The sequence below is a fragment of the Chrysoperla carnea genome, chromosome 2, assembly GCF_905475395.1.
Source record: "Chrysoperla carnea chromosome 2, inChrCarn1.1, whole genome shotgun sequence".
Lineage (NCBI taxonomy): Eukaryota > Metazoa > Arthropoda > Insecta > Neuroptera > Chrysopidae > Chrysoperla > Chrysoperla carnea.
This window is the reverse complement of record NC_058338.1, coordinates 19,987,233-20,001,800: the sequence shown is the minus strand read 5'-3', so window position 1 is coordinate 20,001,800 and position 14,568 is coordinate 19,987,233. Positions and strand designations below refer to the sequence as shown.

The following is a 14,568-nucleotide window of genomic DNA, read 5'->3' as shown; positions in this document are numbered from 1 at the left end:
CTGGTGCTTCCCATGTGGCCTCATTTCAAAGAAAACCGATTTCAAAAGAAAAACTTTTCCAAAACAAATTAATATACACTAAAAAGTAAAAACTTAACGATAATATAATGTAGTTAAAATTATTGTTATTTTTAGAGTCGATGTCAGCCAAGCTAATATAGCAAACTGTTTATAGTTGTTTCCTTGACTGATACCGACTTCAAAAATAATAATAAATTTAACTACATTATATAATCGTAATTTTTTTTCTTTTTAGTGCATATTAATTTGTTTTGGAAAAGTATTTCTTTTGAAGTCGGTTTTATTTTTGTTAAAAGTTTTTTTATACTTATATCTGTTTATATTAGCTTTATAATGTCTAAGCCGTTGATCATGCGTCTGAATTTATATTTTATATTTACTTATCGCTGATATAATCTATATCGCATATAAATGTTTTTTTTTCTGTGATAGAAAAATAAAAAAGAAAAGAAACGAAAATAAAAATGAAAAAAAAAACTGTTCTATGAAAATATGTTCGATTTCGATATACGCACAAAATAAATATGAAATCTATACGATTATTATTATTATTTTAAGAAAAATATACGAAAATTTATATTTGATTTTCTTTCTATATTGTATTTTTGTAGGTGGGTTACAAGAAATGATGATACTAAGTCGTTGAAAAAAGCTAGGTATAATACTAGAACATGCTAGAAAATATGCTAGTGAAATTTATAATGCTGGGAAAGTCCCGACGTCAATTTGCAAACCTCTTTTTATCTATAAAACAGGGAATACAAAAAGTTATTAGAACAATTTTGAAACAAAAAGTTTTGTTGTAGTAGAGCAGTAGAATCAAGTATAAAATTATAATATTGATATTCAAAATTTCCATCCTAGACCGGAAAAATGTGTCCATCATCGTCAGCATCATGCTATGAGTATAGCAACGGATATAACACCATGACCGAGGCAACTTAAACTTTTTTTCAATTGAAAAAACGACACCTTTATAATAATAATTAAAGCTTCCTAACGGTTTTCTTAGTGATTCTGATCTTTGCTATCTTCTGATTATTGTTCATAGATGGTGATATTTATGATTTGTTTATATTTTTATAATAATAATAATTAATGAGAGGAGCCCGTGGCATTAAAACCACTTCACGGATTTCGAAGTTTCGCAAATCCGTTAAATAGCAAATGAATCAATGCTATTTAACGATGTGTATAATATGGACTAGATGTGCCACGCTTTATCCTGGAGACACCTCTGCACTTATACACACGTTTATAATTTTTAAGTTTTCACTTCCGTCGGCAGTTCCATGCCTGACTTTCTTTGTTTTTTCGTTAATAATACAGAGTTCTCTTCATATTATTCAGAGTGTTAATACAAGCGTAAAATTTGGACGCGTCAGCTGATAATTTGTAATCGTTATAGGCATGTGATCTCGATTTAGAAAGGAAATTCTGAAAATGCGATGCTTAATGTTTGATAGTTCTCCAAATACTACGTATAAAATTCAGTTTAATTCACCTTTGCTACATTTACCTGTTTAAGTCACCATCATCCAAACTTCACTGCCTAGTATCGTTCTTACCTGTATTGGGAACATACACTTAAATCCACACTTAAATCTTGCCAACTAATTATGAATTAATGTAATTAATACCTCAAATGAACTATCAACTTTTATTAATACCTCTATTCAAATCAAATATAGTTAATTTAATTAATGTTAAGGTAACATCTTAAATAAAGAAACTCATACTTTATCGAAAATAAACTAGAAGAAAAAATATTTATAGAGAAAGTTTCTTAGATATAAGTACACAAAGTAATTCAACCCTATAGAAATGAAAGGTAAGTTTTGTGATCATATTGAAAGTTAAAATTTAATCATTGTTGACTTACAATTATAATATTGTCGTTGAATATAATAATTTTAAATAAGTTTCTTAGTGTGGTTTTAAAACAAAAGATTTTGGTTTAAAAAGTACTTGTAGAAAAGTTTACAAATCAGCAAAATTTTTAAACCACACATGTAAGAAAAAATGTTATAAACAAATGTATTTTATAACAAATACATATCTTATTAAAACATTTACTTCTTTTGCATTCAATATTTAGAAACCCTGATAGTCAACATCAAATCCGTGATCTTTGTAAGATCCTCTTCCTAGCTTCTAGGAACAATCGATTGGAATCTAGGAATCATACATAAGAGTAAAACCAAAAATGATTAATCAATCTTGGGGACTGTCGACGGAAGTATAAACTTAAAACTTAGGAATTACGGTGTAATGGATTAATCTTTTTCGTTCTTCTTAATTTTTAATTAATCATAACTAAAATTTCATAAACTGTTAATTGAAATTATTAACGTGTGTATGAGAAACTATAATAAATAATAAAAAACACCATTTCTGAACACTAATCAGAAGTTACTAAAGATCAGAAGCATTTAGTAAATAGTTAATTGTACAGCTTTAATTATTATTACATAGGTATTGATTTCTTACTTGTAAAAAGTTTTAGTTTCTTATTAATCGGCATGACGACTATTGACAAGGTTATTTTTAGTTGTTTTTTTCTTAAAAAATCAATAGTAATTACCATTTTAAATAGAAACTTAAATCCTCACATATTCACATATTTTGTCTGTGAAATTTGATAGATTCAGAGCTTTTAATTGGAACTGAATTAACGACTTCCATCCATGCAGACTTTTAATCCTCAAAACGTAAATATATGTTGAAAACTCATCATCGAATTTTCTAGTAGAAATTATAACTTCTATATTAATAAATATTTAAGAGTTAATATTTAGAATGGCATAATTTTCTCATTTCTCAATATTTAATTTGTTCTCGAAAAATTTTACTACTTCTTGTACTTTGATCGAATAATTTTAAATAGTTAAAAGTTTCTAAATAAGGTTTTAAAACAAATTATTTTGGTATGTACCGATAAAGTTGTAAAATAATGTAAGAAAACTTTTGACAAAAGACTTTGTGTGGGAACAACACAAAACAATATTTTTATCAAAAAAACAACAAACAATTCCTTTTTTTATAACAGTTGAAAATATACGTTTTCGATTTAAAAAGTAAGTAAGTACGTTTTCGATTTAAAAAGTAGGTATATTGTCTAACAATTTTCAAAGTAATTTTATTACAACAGGAAATTTATGAATACATGTCAAAAAAAATTTGTAGAGAACAATTTGATAAAATTATATTTTAATAGCATGTAATAAATAACAAAAAGTTTACGAAAAAAAAAATACGTTTAACGATTATTATTACACTTTAGAAATTGTTGTGAATGATTGAGATGTTTGGTAATACTGATAAGTTCTCTATCGAAAAAAGTATTTAATTATGTTGAAGTTTTTTTGAATAATAAGCTTATAAAGTTTTTTAATATATCGAAATATCACACTGAAAAAAGTACTTGATGCAAGAAAATATTTTCTGTAAATGGCAACAAGTTAATATTTGTTATGGTTTAAACAAAAATACTTACTTCAACTTTATCGAAATTGGTGTAAATACGACTGAATTTATCAGATCTTGCGCTACTAAGAGAATTTTGAATCAGTAGCCATAAAATCACGAATTTGAAATCGCTAGCCAAAAAAATATTCATGAAATTTAACTCGTATCTATTCTATTTATTATATCCATTTGAAATTGTAGCATTTATTTTTCAATGGTTTTCACATTAAAATAAATTAAAATACTTTTGGGAAGTATCTTGTACAAACTGTGTACATTAGAGATAAGAAAATAAATAGTTAGGTTTATCCAAAATATACTCGATTTGGTTATGGTGTCTATAAAGTCTCGGAACAGTTGATTATTTTTATACCATGCATATATGTAATATGCAAGGTATACTAAGTTTAGTCCCAAGTTTGTAACGCTTAAAAATATTGATGCTACGAACAAAATTTTGGTATAGGTGTTTATAAAATCACCTAATTAGCCCATTTCCGGTTGTCCGTCCGTCCGTCCGTCTGTGGACACGATAACTCAAAAACGAAAAAAGATATCAAGTAGAAATTTTTACAGCGTACTCAGGACGTAAAAAGTAAGGTCGAGTTCGTAAATGAGCAACATAGGTCAATTGGGTCTCGACCTATGGATCCGTATGACCCATCTTGTAAACCGTAAGAGATAGAACAAAAGTTTAAATGTAAATTAAATGTTTCTTATAAAAAAATAAACAACTTTTGTTTGAAACATTTTTTCGTAAACACCACTGTTTACCCATGAGGACGCAAATTAGGCGTAAGTGGTATAGTATGTAATATATAAATTGTATATGTATGTGCAATGTGATAGAGTAATCAACACTATTTATGCATGGTATTTCAACAATTTACTCAGTCAATTGTTTGTTTTCACTTGTTTAAAATAGAGATAATAATATTAATAATAATAATTTTATTTGTTTAAAACACCAAAACGGGGTATTCAAAAAGTCGTACATTTGACATTTAGCTTAACATTTTCATACCAAACAAATAGTTTTTTTTTTTAACACTTTTAAGATTTATTTCAGTAGTAGATTGGATTGAACGAGGCAGTTTTTAGTATTCAGTGTAAACCGGTGATTTATCAAAAAACTGGTGAGTTATCGTGATGACAGACGAACAGACGACAGACGACAGACGACAGACGACAGACAGACAGACAACCGGAAATGGAATAATTAGGTGATTTTATGAGATTTTAACTTTTGACTAAACTAAGTATACCTTGGTATATTTCATATACATGGTATAAAAATACACATAAGTTGCCTCTTTGTAACTGAACTTTTTCTTCATATAAAAACTGTCTTATACGCAGTAATACTGCAGTGGTACTGCATTCTACCCTATATACCTACATAAGGAAAAACAAACTTTATATAGTCTGATTTGCTCGGGAAAAGAAAATGGGTTGTAGTTTCTGTATGAATATAACATCTTTTTGATAAGTTAACCGAGAATATCTTTATCGATGCATTATAAAATATAATTAAATAATAATAATAATAAAAATAATAATAATAATAATATTTAACGAGTAATTAAAATAACAGATAATATAAAATATATTGCAACAAGGAAACGAGCAATTAAAGTTTTTATTTTTTTTTATAATCACATTATGAAAAGTTTTATCAAAGAAAAGTGCATTCAGAGTGAAAAAAATACTGTTTACTTATTAATAGAAAATGCAATGTTGTAGACATGTAGAGTCAGTCCACGCTTCCTATTAAATAGAGTGTAGGAATGCTACTTGTTTACACTATTTATTAAAAAAAATATAGAAAAAAAAAACATTTTTAACATTATCTATTGCTTATCTTCTAGTAAATTCAACTTTATCTTCATGCAATTGCCAAATAGGTAACCTTACAACATATGTCAATTTTAGCATAAACTGATAGATTTATGGAAAACTAGCAGATACCCGCCCGCTTTGCAGCGCAATTTCTCATTTAGACTATCACGTTGTAACCCTTACTTATCCACTCTTTTGTTCACAATTTTATGGATTTTAATTTTTTTGGAAAGTTTTAACTTTTTGTAAAGTTTTGCCCATGGTTCTTGCTGACATTGTAACATTCTATAGGTCCAATTATTAAACTGACCTGATTTTTATACTTTTTGAATCAAAATTACCCCATCCACCAAGTTTCATCAAATACCAAAACAAAATTTTTTTTGCGTTTTTCTCGATTTTATCAAAGGGGTGCGCGTACCCCTTAAAAAAATTTCAAAAAATCGAGAAATTTTTTGTATCTCCAATTTTGATAAAACTCAGTATATAAGGTAATTTTGACCCAAGAAGTAAAAAAATCGGGTGCATTTGACGACTGGTCTAATAGTTTTTGAGATACGGACTAAAATCGATCCAAATATTGCGATATCTCAGAAACTATGTATCCAATCATTAAATTAATCTGATTTTTATACTTTTTGGATCAAAATTACCCCATCCACCGAGTTTCATCAAATTCCAAAACAAATATTTTTTATCGTTTTCTCGATTTTTTCAAAGGGGTACCCCTTAAAAAAATTGCAAAAAATCGAAAAATTTTTGTTATCTCCAATTTCGATAAAACTCAGTATATAAGGTAATTTTGACCCAAAAAATACAAAAATCGGGTGCATTTGACGACTGGTCGACTAGTTTTTGAGATACGGACTAAAATTGATCCAAATATTGCGATATCTCAGAAACTCTGCATCCAATCATTAAAATAACCTGATTTTTATTCTTTTTGGATCAAAATTACCCCATCCACCGAGTTTCATCAAATTCCAAAACAAAATTTTTTTTTGCGTTTTACTCGATTTTTTCAAAGGGGTACCCCTTAAAAAAATTAAAAAAAATCGAGAAATTTTTTGTATCTCCAATTTTGATAACACTCAGTATATAAGGTAATTATGACCCAAAAAGTACAAAATTCGGGTACATTTGACGACTGGCCCAATAGTTTTTGAGATACGGGCTAAAATCGACCCAAATATTGCGATATCTCAGAAACTCTGCATCCAATCATTAAATTAACCTGATTTTTATACTTTTTGGGTCAAAATTACCCCAATCACCGAGTTTCATCAAATTCCAAAACAAAAATTTTTTTAGCGTTTTTGTCGATTTTTTGCAAAGGGGTACCCCTTAGAAAAATTTCAAAAAATCGAGAAATTTGTTGTATCTATAATTTTGATAACACTCAGTATATAAGGTAATTTTGACCCAAAAAGTACAAAAATTGGGTGCATTTGACGACTGGTGGAATACTTTTCGAAAAATCGAGAAAAACTGTTCGAAAAATCGAGAAATTTTGTGTAGCTCCAATTTTGATAAAACTCAGTATATAAGGTAGTGTTTTTCCCAATGCAGAATCAATCATACATAAATATGCGCTCGTCCTAACAATAAAATTCCTTTCCTATATGTAATATGTAGATAAAATTTGCCTACCTCACGGAACAATTTATTATTAACATACAGCTAGGCTCTAGCCACAAACCAATATACTAAATAATTATATCGTATGCTCAATGATTATACATACAGAATATTAAATGTTTGGGTATTTATGAAACCACTAATATCATCCATTGAATAATTCTAGTAATATATCAATATCGTTTTTAATTATTTAATTAGGCCTTATAGTTTTGTTTTGATACGTGCAATATCTAGAGTTATTGGAATATTAATTATTATATTTGTATCAACATTTATTCCGGGGAAATTTCTTTAATATTCATGTTCAATATTAAATTCCAGAATAAATATTGTACCTATTTGTTTATATTGACAACCAACTCAATAATAATATTTGTTTTGAGATTTCAATAACGTACTAATTAAAACAAGTGAATTGTAATTATTTGTCTCATCCGGTTAATAGAAAAGCGTGGCAATATGCGTTGCATAATGAAGTACACGAGTTGTCAAATCTTTATTCTTAATTCGATGATTTATTCTTAATTAAGTGAAAACAAACAATTGTCTGAGTAAATTGTTGAAATACCATGTATAGACAGTATTGATTACTCTGTCACATTACACAGAAACATGTCACACATATATAACTGATATTCCCATATAATACATACTATACAATTTGCGCATAATTTGCGCTCTCACGGATAAACAGTGATATTTACGAAAAAATGTTACAAACAAAAGTTGTTTACTTTTTTATTAGAAACATTTTTGACATTTAAACTTTTGTTTTATCTCTAACGGTTTGCAAGATGGATTCTACGTACCCAAGACCCAATTGACCTATGTTGCTCATTTACGAACTCGATCTCACTTCTTACGTCCTAAGCACGCTTTAAAAATTTCAGCTTCATATCTCTTTTCCTTTTCGAGTTATCGTGATGACAGACGGACAAACGACTGACAGACGACAGACAGACAGCCAACCGGAAATGGACTAATTAGGTGATTTTATGAACATCTATCTATACCAAAATTTTCATAGCATCAATATTTTTAAGCTTTACAAACTTGGGACTAAACTTAGTATACCTTGGTATATTTCATATACATGGTATAATAATGTTTAATTATTATATTCCAGATTCTTCAAATGAATAAATTCCACAAGCAGTGAAATTGTCATAATATGAAATATTCATGAAATTTAAAATTGGTTCAAATATTTTTTTTCCGTAACTTAATTGGCTGGACATTTGAACTTAACCATTATTTTAGTAAATGCCCGACGTATGCCCTTGTTTAGGAGATGTTCGCGCTTTCAAATCGGAAAGCTTCTTCCAGTCTCTCCTATGTAAACTCCTTCACACGTGGGATAAAATCATTTTATTTAAATTCAATACTGATATTTAGTCGTTACATTCAATCAGGTAAATAACGCCCATATGAAATGAGCTTATAGTGAATTTACCATATTTTATTGGTATTAGGTAATAACAAACTAAACATTCACAAACTATTACTGACAAATATTGGTTAAACCACAGCAAATTGAAATATTTTGCTTTGCACTAGCGATGTTTATTATATGCATATTAATTCTCTTCAATATATGAATACCAAATTATCTAATTTAGTACGCACCACATATGAAAGCAGTAAAAAACTTAATATAGGAAATTCCTTTTTTATCATACCCGAAAATATTCATAGAAGTTAAAAATCGTCAAACAATACATTGTCAAGAAATAAACTTTTTTCAGTGATCACGATTTGCTGCTTTTTGTTTTGGAAAAATAATTAAGGATCCAGAAATTTCATAATTTATCCCTCATTTTAAACCTTATCGTGCTGAGTAATTACGAAAAGTAGACTCTAAAAATGTATCCATAAATTATGATTAATAAAAGCCTGATAATTAATGAAAAGAATCACTCTATATATGCGTTTCAAAATAATATGTTCTTCACATGGTAGCAAGCTTTTTGGCTTCTAGGTTGAAGAAAATTATTGGGCAGTTAAATTGTGATTTTCTTGGACTTACGTATTGACATCGTTGACTCAAGAAATGTAAACTTGTTATTAGAATCAAACAAACGTGTTCACGTCAATTTAATAAGTTTTCTGATGCGTATGTTTAACGGAAAAACAGACTTTTTTCAAAAAAAAAAACTATTGTGATATCGTTTAATTAAACTTAATTCGTCAGTCTTTTTGGTTGTTATTGAAGTGGTTTGAAAAAAATATTATGATAGCTGTATGTTTACATGTACAAAAATAATATTTCAGTGTATAAAATTTATTATTTATATAAGTGTTACTCTATAAAAAAAAGATATTTATACAGGGCGTTCTGTTATTGACTGCAGATTGTTGGCCTACAGAATAAGCTCATAAAGGAAAAAGTTATTTTGGATGTGAAGATCTTCTAAATTAAAATAATATTAATAAAAAGTAAAAACTTTATCGAATCACAGTTCAATAAAATATTGAAGTATGGTAGAAGGTTGTTCTATAATCTATTTACATACATAAAATAATGGTTGGAATGGTTGTATCTATGTACAATGTACATCCTATTTATTCTTCTTCTCTTATTACCATCCTTCAAAATTTTATTTATTGTGATTCGATATAGTTATTTACTTTTTATTAATATTATATTAATTTTTTTTTTTTTTTTGTTAATTATCTCGCAAAGTAGGTCTTAGATCCAAAATTGGTAAATAACTTTTTCCTTCGTCTTTATGAGCTTATTATGTAAGCAAACGATATGTAGTCAATAATAGAACGCCCTGTATATATAAAAAAATACGAACCTGCTACAATAATTTCAAATAATAATAATAAAAGCCAAGACATGTTACAAAATATATAAATATTGTAGTTTCTCGATGTTTTCTACGAAAAATATATATGGTAGAAAAATATTATGTCATTTTGTATTTGTTTTCACATTTATTTTTCAATTGGTTTCATAAATTCCAATTATCTAGCGTGGTAGAATTGTTAATTTAATTACCTTTCATGGCAAGAGTACTTCAAAACGTACCAAACAAATTAGACAATAATATGCTTGAAAAGGATTACAACTAAGAATTTTTCCAAAATGATTATTTTATTTCAAAATTGATACTTTTGTAGAGTTTCGTTTTATAAAATTCTCATCTATACCCTATTTGTAGGGAATCGGAAAAAAAGACCTGGAAAAATAGACCAGGTAAAAATAAACCGAAAGTTTTATAGGTCCGGAGTATAGTTGTACCTAATTGCGAGTTGGTTGGGTTTGGGTTTGTCGAATAAAAAGGAGTTGGTTATGTTATGAAGTTTTTAGCCCTTGTGTTCAAAAATGGTACACTAGAACATAATTTTTCGACCTTTTTTTATAGTCCTTCTTGTAGTTCTACTAAGCATCCGTTCTTAATGATATCTTCGATCGAAATCTTGGAAACTAAACTACTTACCGAAATTTTTAATAATTTCAGTAAAAAAGTAACATGGCTTTTGCAAAAACTCTACCGTCCTTGGTCATAATTGTTGGACAAGGAACCTAAAGATAAGTCTACACAAATCTATGACTGTTAAAAATAATTTATTGCAATCATTATTTCGTCGCGTTCTAATTTTACCAAAATATAATTTTCTTTAGAAACTATCTTAAATTACAAACGAAATTTCCATATTTTCATACAAGTTTTGATAGTACCTAAATTGTCAACAAATTTGCATATAAACTTAATTAAAATTTTCATACATTATACTACGAGTAGTTGATATTGTTTGAACTATGTACGCAAAAAAGAAAATCTCCGCCTGTTGGGAAACATTATAACACTAAAAAATGTTGAAATCTTCTTTACCAAACGTTATGAGTTTCCCATCGTGAAAACTTACATACATATACCAACACGCGCGCGCTCTATAATCGTTTAAGGGATGAAGTTTCGTATCTATTCCGATAGATGAGTGAATTAGTATCTCTGCTCTCATGGAGTTTTCTTATCAAATATATACAAATACATTCTTCGTAGAAGAAAATTACAATGTTGTAAAATTTTCATTCATTAAAGATTTTTCAATGCCATGAATTAATTTTTTTTTCTCCGAAATCAATGCTGGTTTTTATGGAAAAATATCATTTGATATCAATTTAATGAAGCAGTTTTTTTTTTAATCAATAAATAAATGGGAAAATTCTAAATCATTCTAATAAATTCTAAATCATATCGAGAAAAATATAAGAAAATATTCTTTTAGAAACACAATTTATAGATAACATTAACTTTCAACAATTGGCTCTAAACTGATTCAAGAATCGTTTCTGTCCAATTTTTTTGAGAAAACAGGAAACAGCAGTTCATGTTTTTGTGAACAAAAAGTCTTTCTCTCGGGAGCAATATTCTAAAAATTTGGGTTTTTGAGGAATGGGATCAATGATAAAGCGTTAGACAGTATGGCAAGCCTTCACGAGTGTATATGTCATATAATATTTATAAGAGAAATAATGGGAAATCCTAGGAAAACTCAAGGAAGATCGCGTCTCCAAGATACCATCGATAACAATATTAGCAATGTAAGATTGACACCCTCTTCAATCCCCATTACAGTACTTTTTATGGTATCTTGGATTCGCGAATACTTGATTTATTTTTAAATGCAACCAATTTTAGAGACATAATCTTGAACTCGTATTATTGCTAATGTTTGAACATTGACAATGGTTGCTGTATCTAAAAAACCTGAATTTTTACAAATTTTTATCCGTAGAGTCTTTTTTTTCATACAAAAACTGACTTTTCTTGAAATTTTAGACAATTTTAATGAAGGGGATTCTGTATTTGTTTGTGAATGGTTCTTTAATCTGTTTTGCTATGCTACTTAGTATATAAGGCATACTTATGACTCACGTGCTAAGTTGGGTCAAATTTAGCAATTAAAGCTTGGCAAAAGCAGGAGATCAATTTTGTATTTCATTTCTTGTGTAGCGAAAAAAACAGTTTAACGTTAATTTCTAGTTTAAGTTCAGTGCACCTGTTGTTATATTATATAAAAGAGCTTTTTGGCAACATTGTAAAAATATCATATGTAGTAAAGAGCAATCGTATTACAAACAAGCACAATATATGTATATATATACACAAGCACATATAAGCTCAAGCTCACATACATTCAATTCATATTCGTCATTGGTTGAATATAATCGTGACTGATCGCAATGTTTCGAATATTATCATATTTGATGATCGTGTTTTGTTGCATATAACTACCGGCACTAAAGAATTACATCTGTCAAATGAACGCCATCTGTTGTTTGTAATAAATGCATTTCATTCATTCGATATCATAATACGATTTGACTTACAACAGCCAATGATATGATGGCTGATTGTTGTTGGTTTTTATTAAACCAAAAATTAAAAATCTTCAAATTATTTGATTCAAATTAAAAATTAATTAATAACAAAAATGACTTGAAAATGTAAACAAAAAATGTTTACTGTGTTTACATTACAGTAAAAGCAAAACTAAACAACCAAAGAACGCTTAAACGCTTTAGTGTAATTAAGAATTAATTAAGATAAAATTTTTAAACAATTATTTATGTATTAAAAAAATCAGTGCAATTTATTTGTTTGTTCGGTTTTTGTTTGTTATTCAGTTACGTAAACCCGTATCAACGATATCAATACCGGGCGCAGTGAAAGGGTGTGCTGGAACAAGTGGCGGCAATGGTGCGGGGGGCGGCAGCATGGGAGCGACTAGTACTGGCGGTGGTGCTGTCAGTGGTGTCGGTGGTTTTGGATTGCGCACCGCGACGAGTGCCGGGGGCGGCGCACCCGATGAGGCAGGCGTCGCTCTTGTGGCGGGACATGTCTCCGAATATCCGAGGTAACAGTGATGTGTGCTACTGCGGAAATTTTTCAAATATCTAAGCCCTCAGTGGACATTTTAAAAATTTTGGAAATGTTGGAGATGCCAAGATCTGATAGGTGATGATTTTGTAACAAAATAATAAAAACAAATTTTTGTTTATATTATTTTTTTGTAATTTTTCGCAAACGTAAAAAAAAAACAAAGCCTTTTTGAATATCATATCGCTCTCTCTGTTGATCTGCTCTGCGCTTTGAAAATTTTTTGCTTATCATAATTTTTTCTTTTCATGGCATGAAATAATATTTCAAATCGAAGTGTTTATTATTTCATATATTTTCTTTATTATTTTAGGTTATTTTTTAAATTTCATGCGGGAAAATATTTATTTTATTTTGTTTTAGTTATCGTAATAATTTGACGTAAAAAAAAATATTCGGAAAAGTTATCGGTGTGATTATTATTCTGTTTTTACATGAAAATTCTTATCTGTATTTTTTTTTTTTACTTTAGATAAAAAAAAAGTAATTATATTTGTGCTTTTATTTATTAATTTGTGATAATTTTGTGCGCATGATCAAATTGCGAAAATATATAATTATTCTTTGTTGCTCCTGACATCTAATTTTTCTTGCTGCATGTGTACAACTACAATAGGTATGTACTTTAAAAATATGTAAACATTTTTCAATTTTTTAAATATGTGTCTTGTGTAACAAATTTATGGATATATTATATACATGTTTTTATCTTACTTTTATCTGTCTAAAAAATAAGAAATTTTCGTACTATATCATTTTTTTTAAATATATTATTTTGTATTTTTTGAATTTTGTGGACGTATAATGCAGTCAATAACATTAATAAAACAGTCATTAACAGAGAAAAAAAATCGGTTTCTATAACATAATCGACCTCTTAAATATTAAATCCTTGGTCTTTAAGTAGTCCAACAAATAATTTCACCACGAACAAATTTGATAGATTAAAAAAATTAACCCATTAGTGCTCGTGTCAAGAGCATTTTGCTCACGCTCGATTTCAAACATAAAAAATAATTTTTATTTTTCAAATGGTATATGTGGTTGAAACTTTTTCTATCTTCACATAATTTTATCTTTGTTCGAATTATCAATTTTTCAGATTTTTTCAACTTATCTACAGTTTTTTTATATAAATTATTTCTAGTCCTTCAGAAATTGTAAGAATTTCTCTCATCACGAGACTGAAAGTGTAAGCAAACGACTGTGACTGTGGCTATCTATCTTTCTTTACTTACATGACGTAAAAAAATAAACGAATGCTTAATCAACACTGTCTTTGTGGTATTTCAACAATTAATTCAGTCAATAGGCTTTTGTCCTGATGTCGATCAATGTATCTTTCGTTAAAATTTGAAAATGTAACCAGTAGCTAATGATAATCAGTAGATATTAGTAAATTTCACTTAATAATGGAAGGGATTTAAAAAAAAATTAAATTATTTAATTGGATTTTGTCAAATTCCACTTTTTATATTTTTTTCATTTATAAAACGTTTTCTAACTTATGGATTTATTCTGAAGAATAATATCCACAGATCTTTAAAAAAGTTTAGGGATAAAAGCTTAGTTTATTTAGTTTAATTTTAATGTAGGATATAATAAGTATGGCCTCTGTACGTGAGTTTAACGAAAATTAAAAAGTTTTTCATAAAAATGTACAAAGAACATCAAAACAGTAAAAACAACATTTATTTTGAAAAAC

The 14,568-nt window shown here is 28.1% G+C and overlaps 1 protein-coding gene across 4 annotated transcripts in view; it reads left to right on the top strand.

The window, feature by feature from the left end:
- LOC123293219 (small conductance calcium-activated potassium channel protein 2) overlaps positions 1-14,568 on the top strand; it is a 219,322-nt gene that overhangs the window by 100,594 nt on the left and 104,160 nt on the right. For 3 of the 4 annotated variants that reach the window (XM_044873964.1, XM_044873965.1, XM_044873962.1), the window contains one exon: positions 12,611-12,840. In XM_044873964.1, coding sequence (XP_044729899.1) covers positions 12,611-12,840 — 230 coding nt within the window. Of the gene's footprint in view, positions 1-10,285; positions 10,304-12,610; positions 12,841-14,568 lie in introns of all 4 variants that reach the window. The other variant, XM_044873963.1, reaches the window with a different exon arrangement.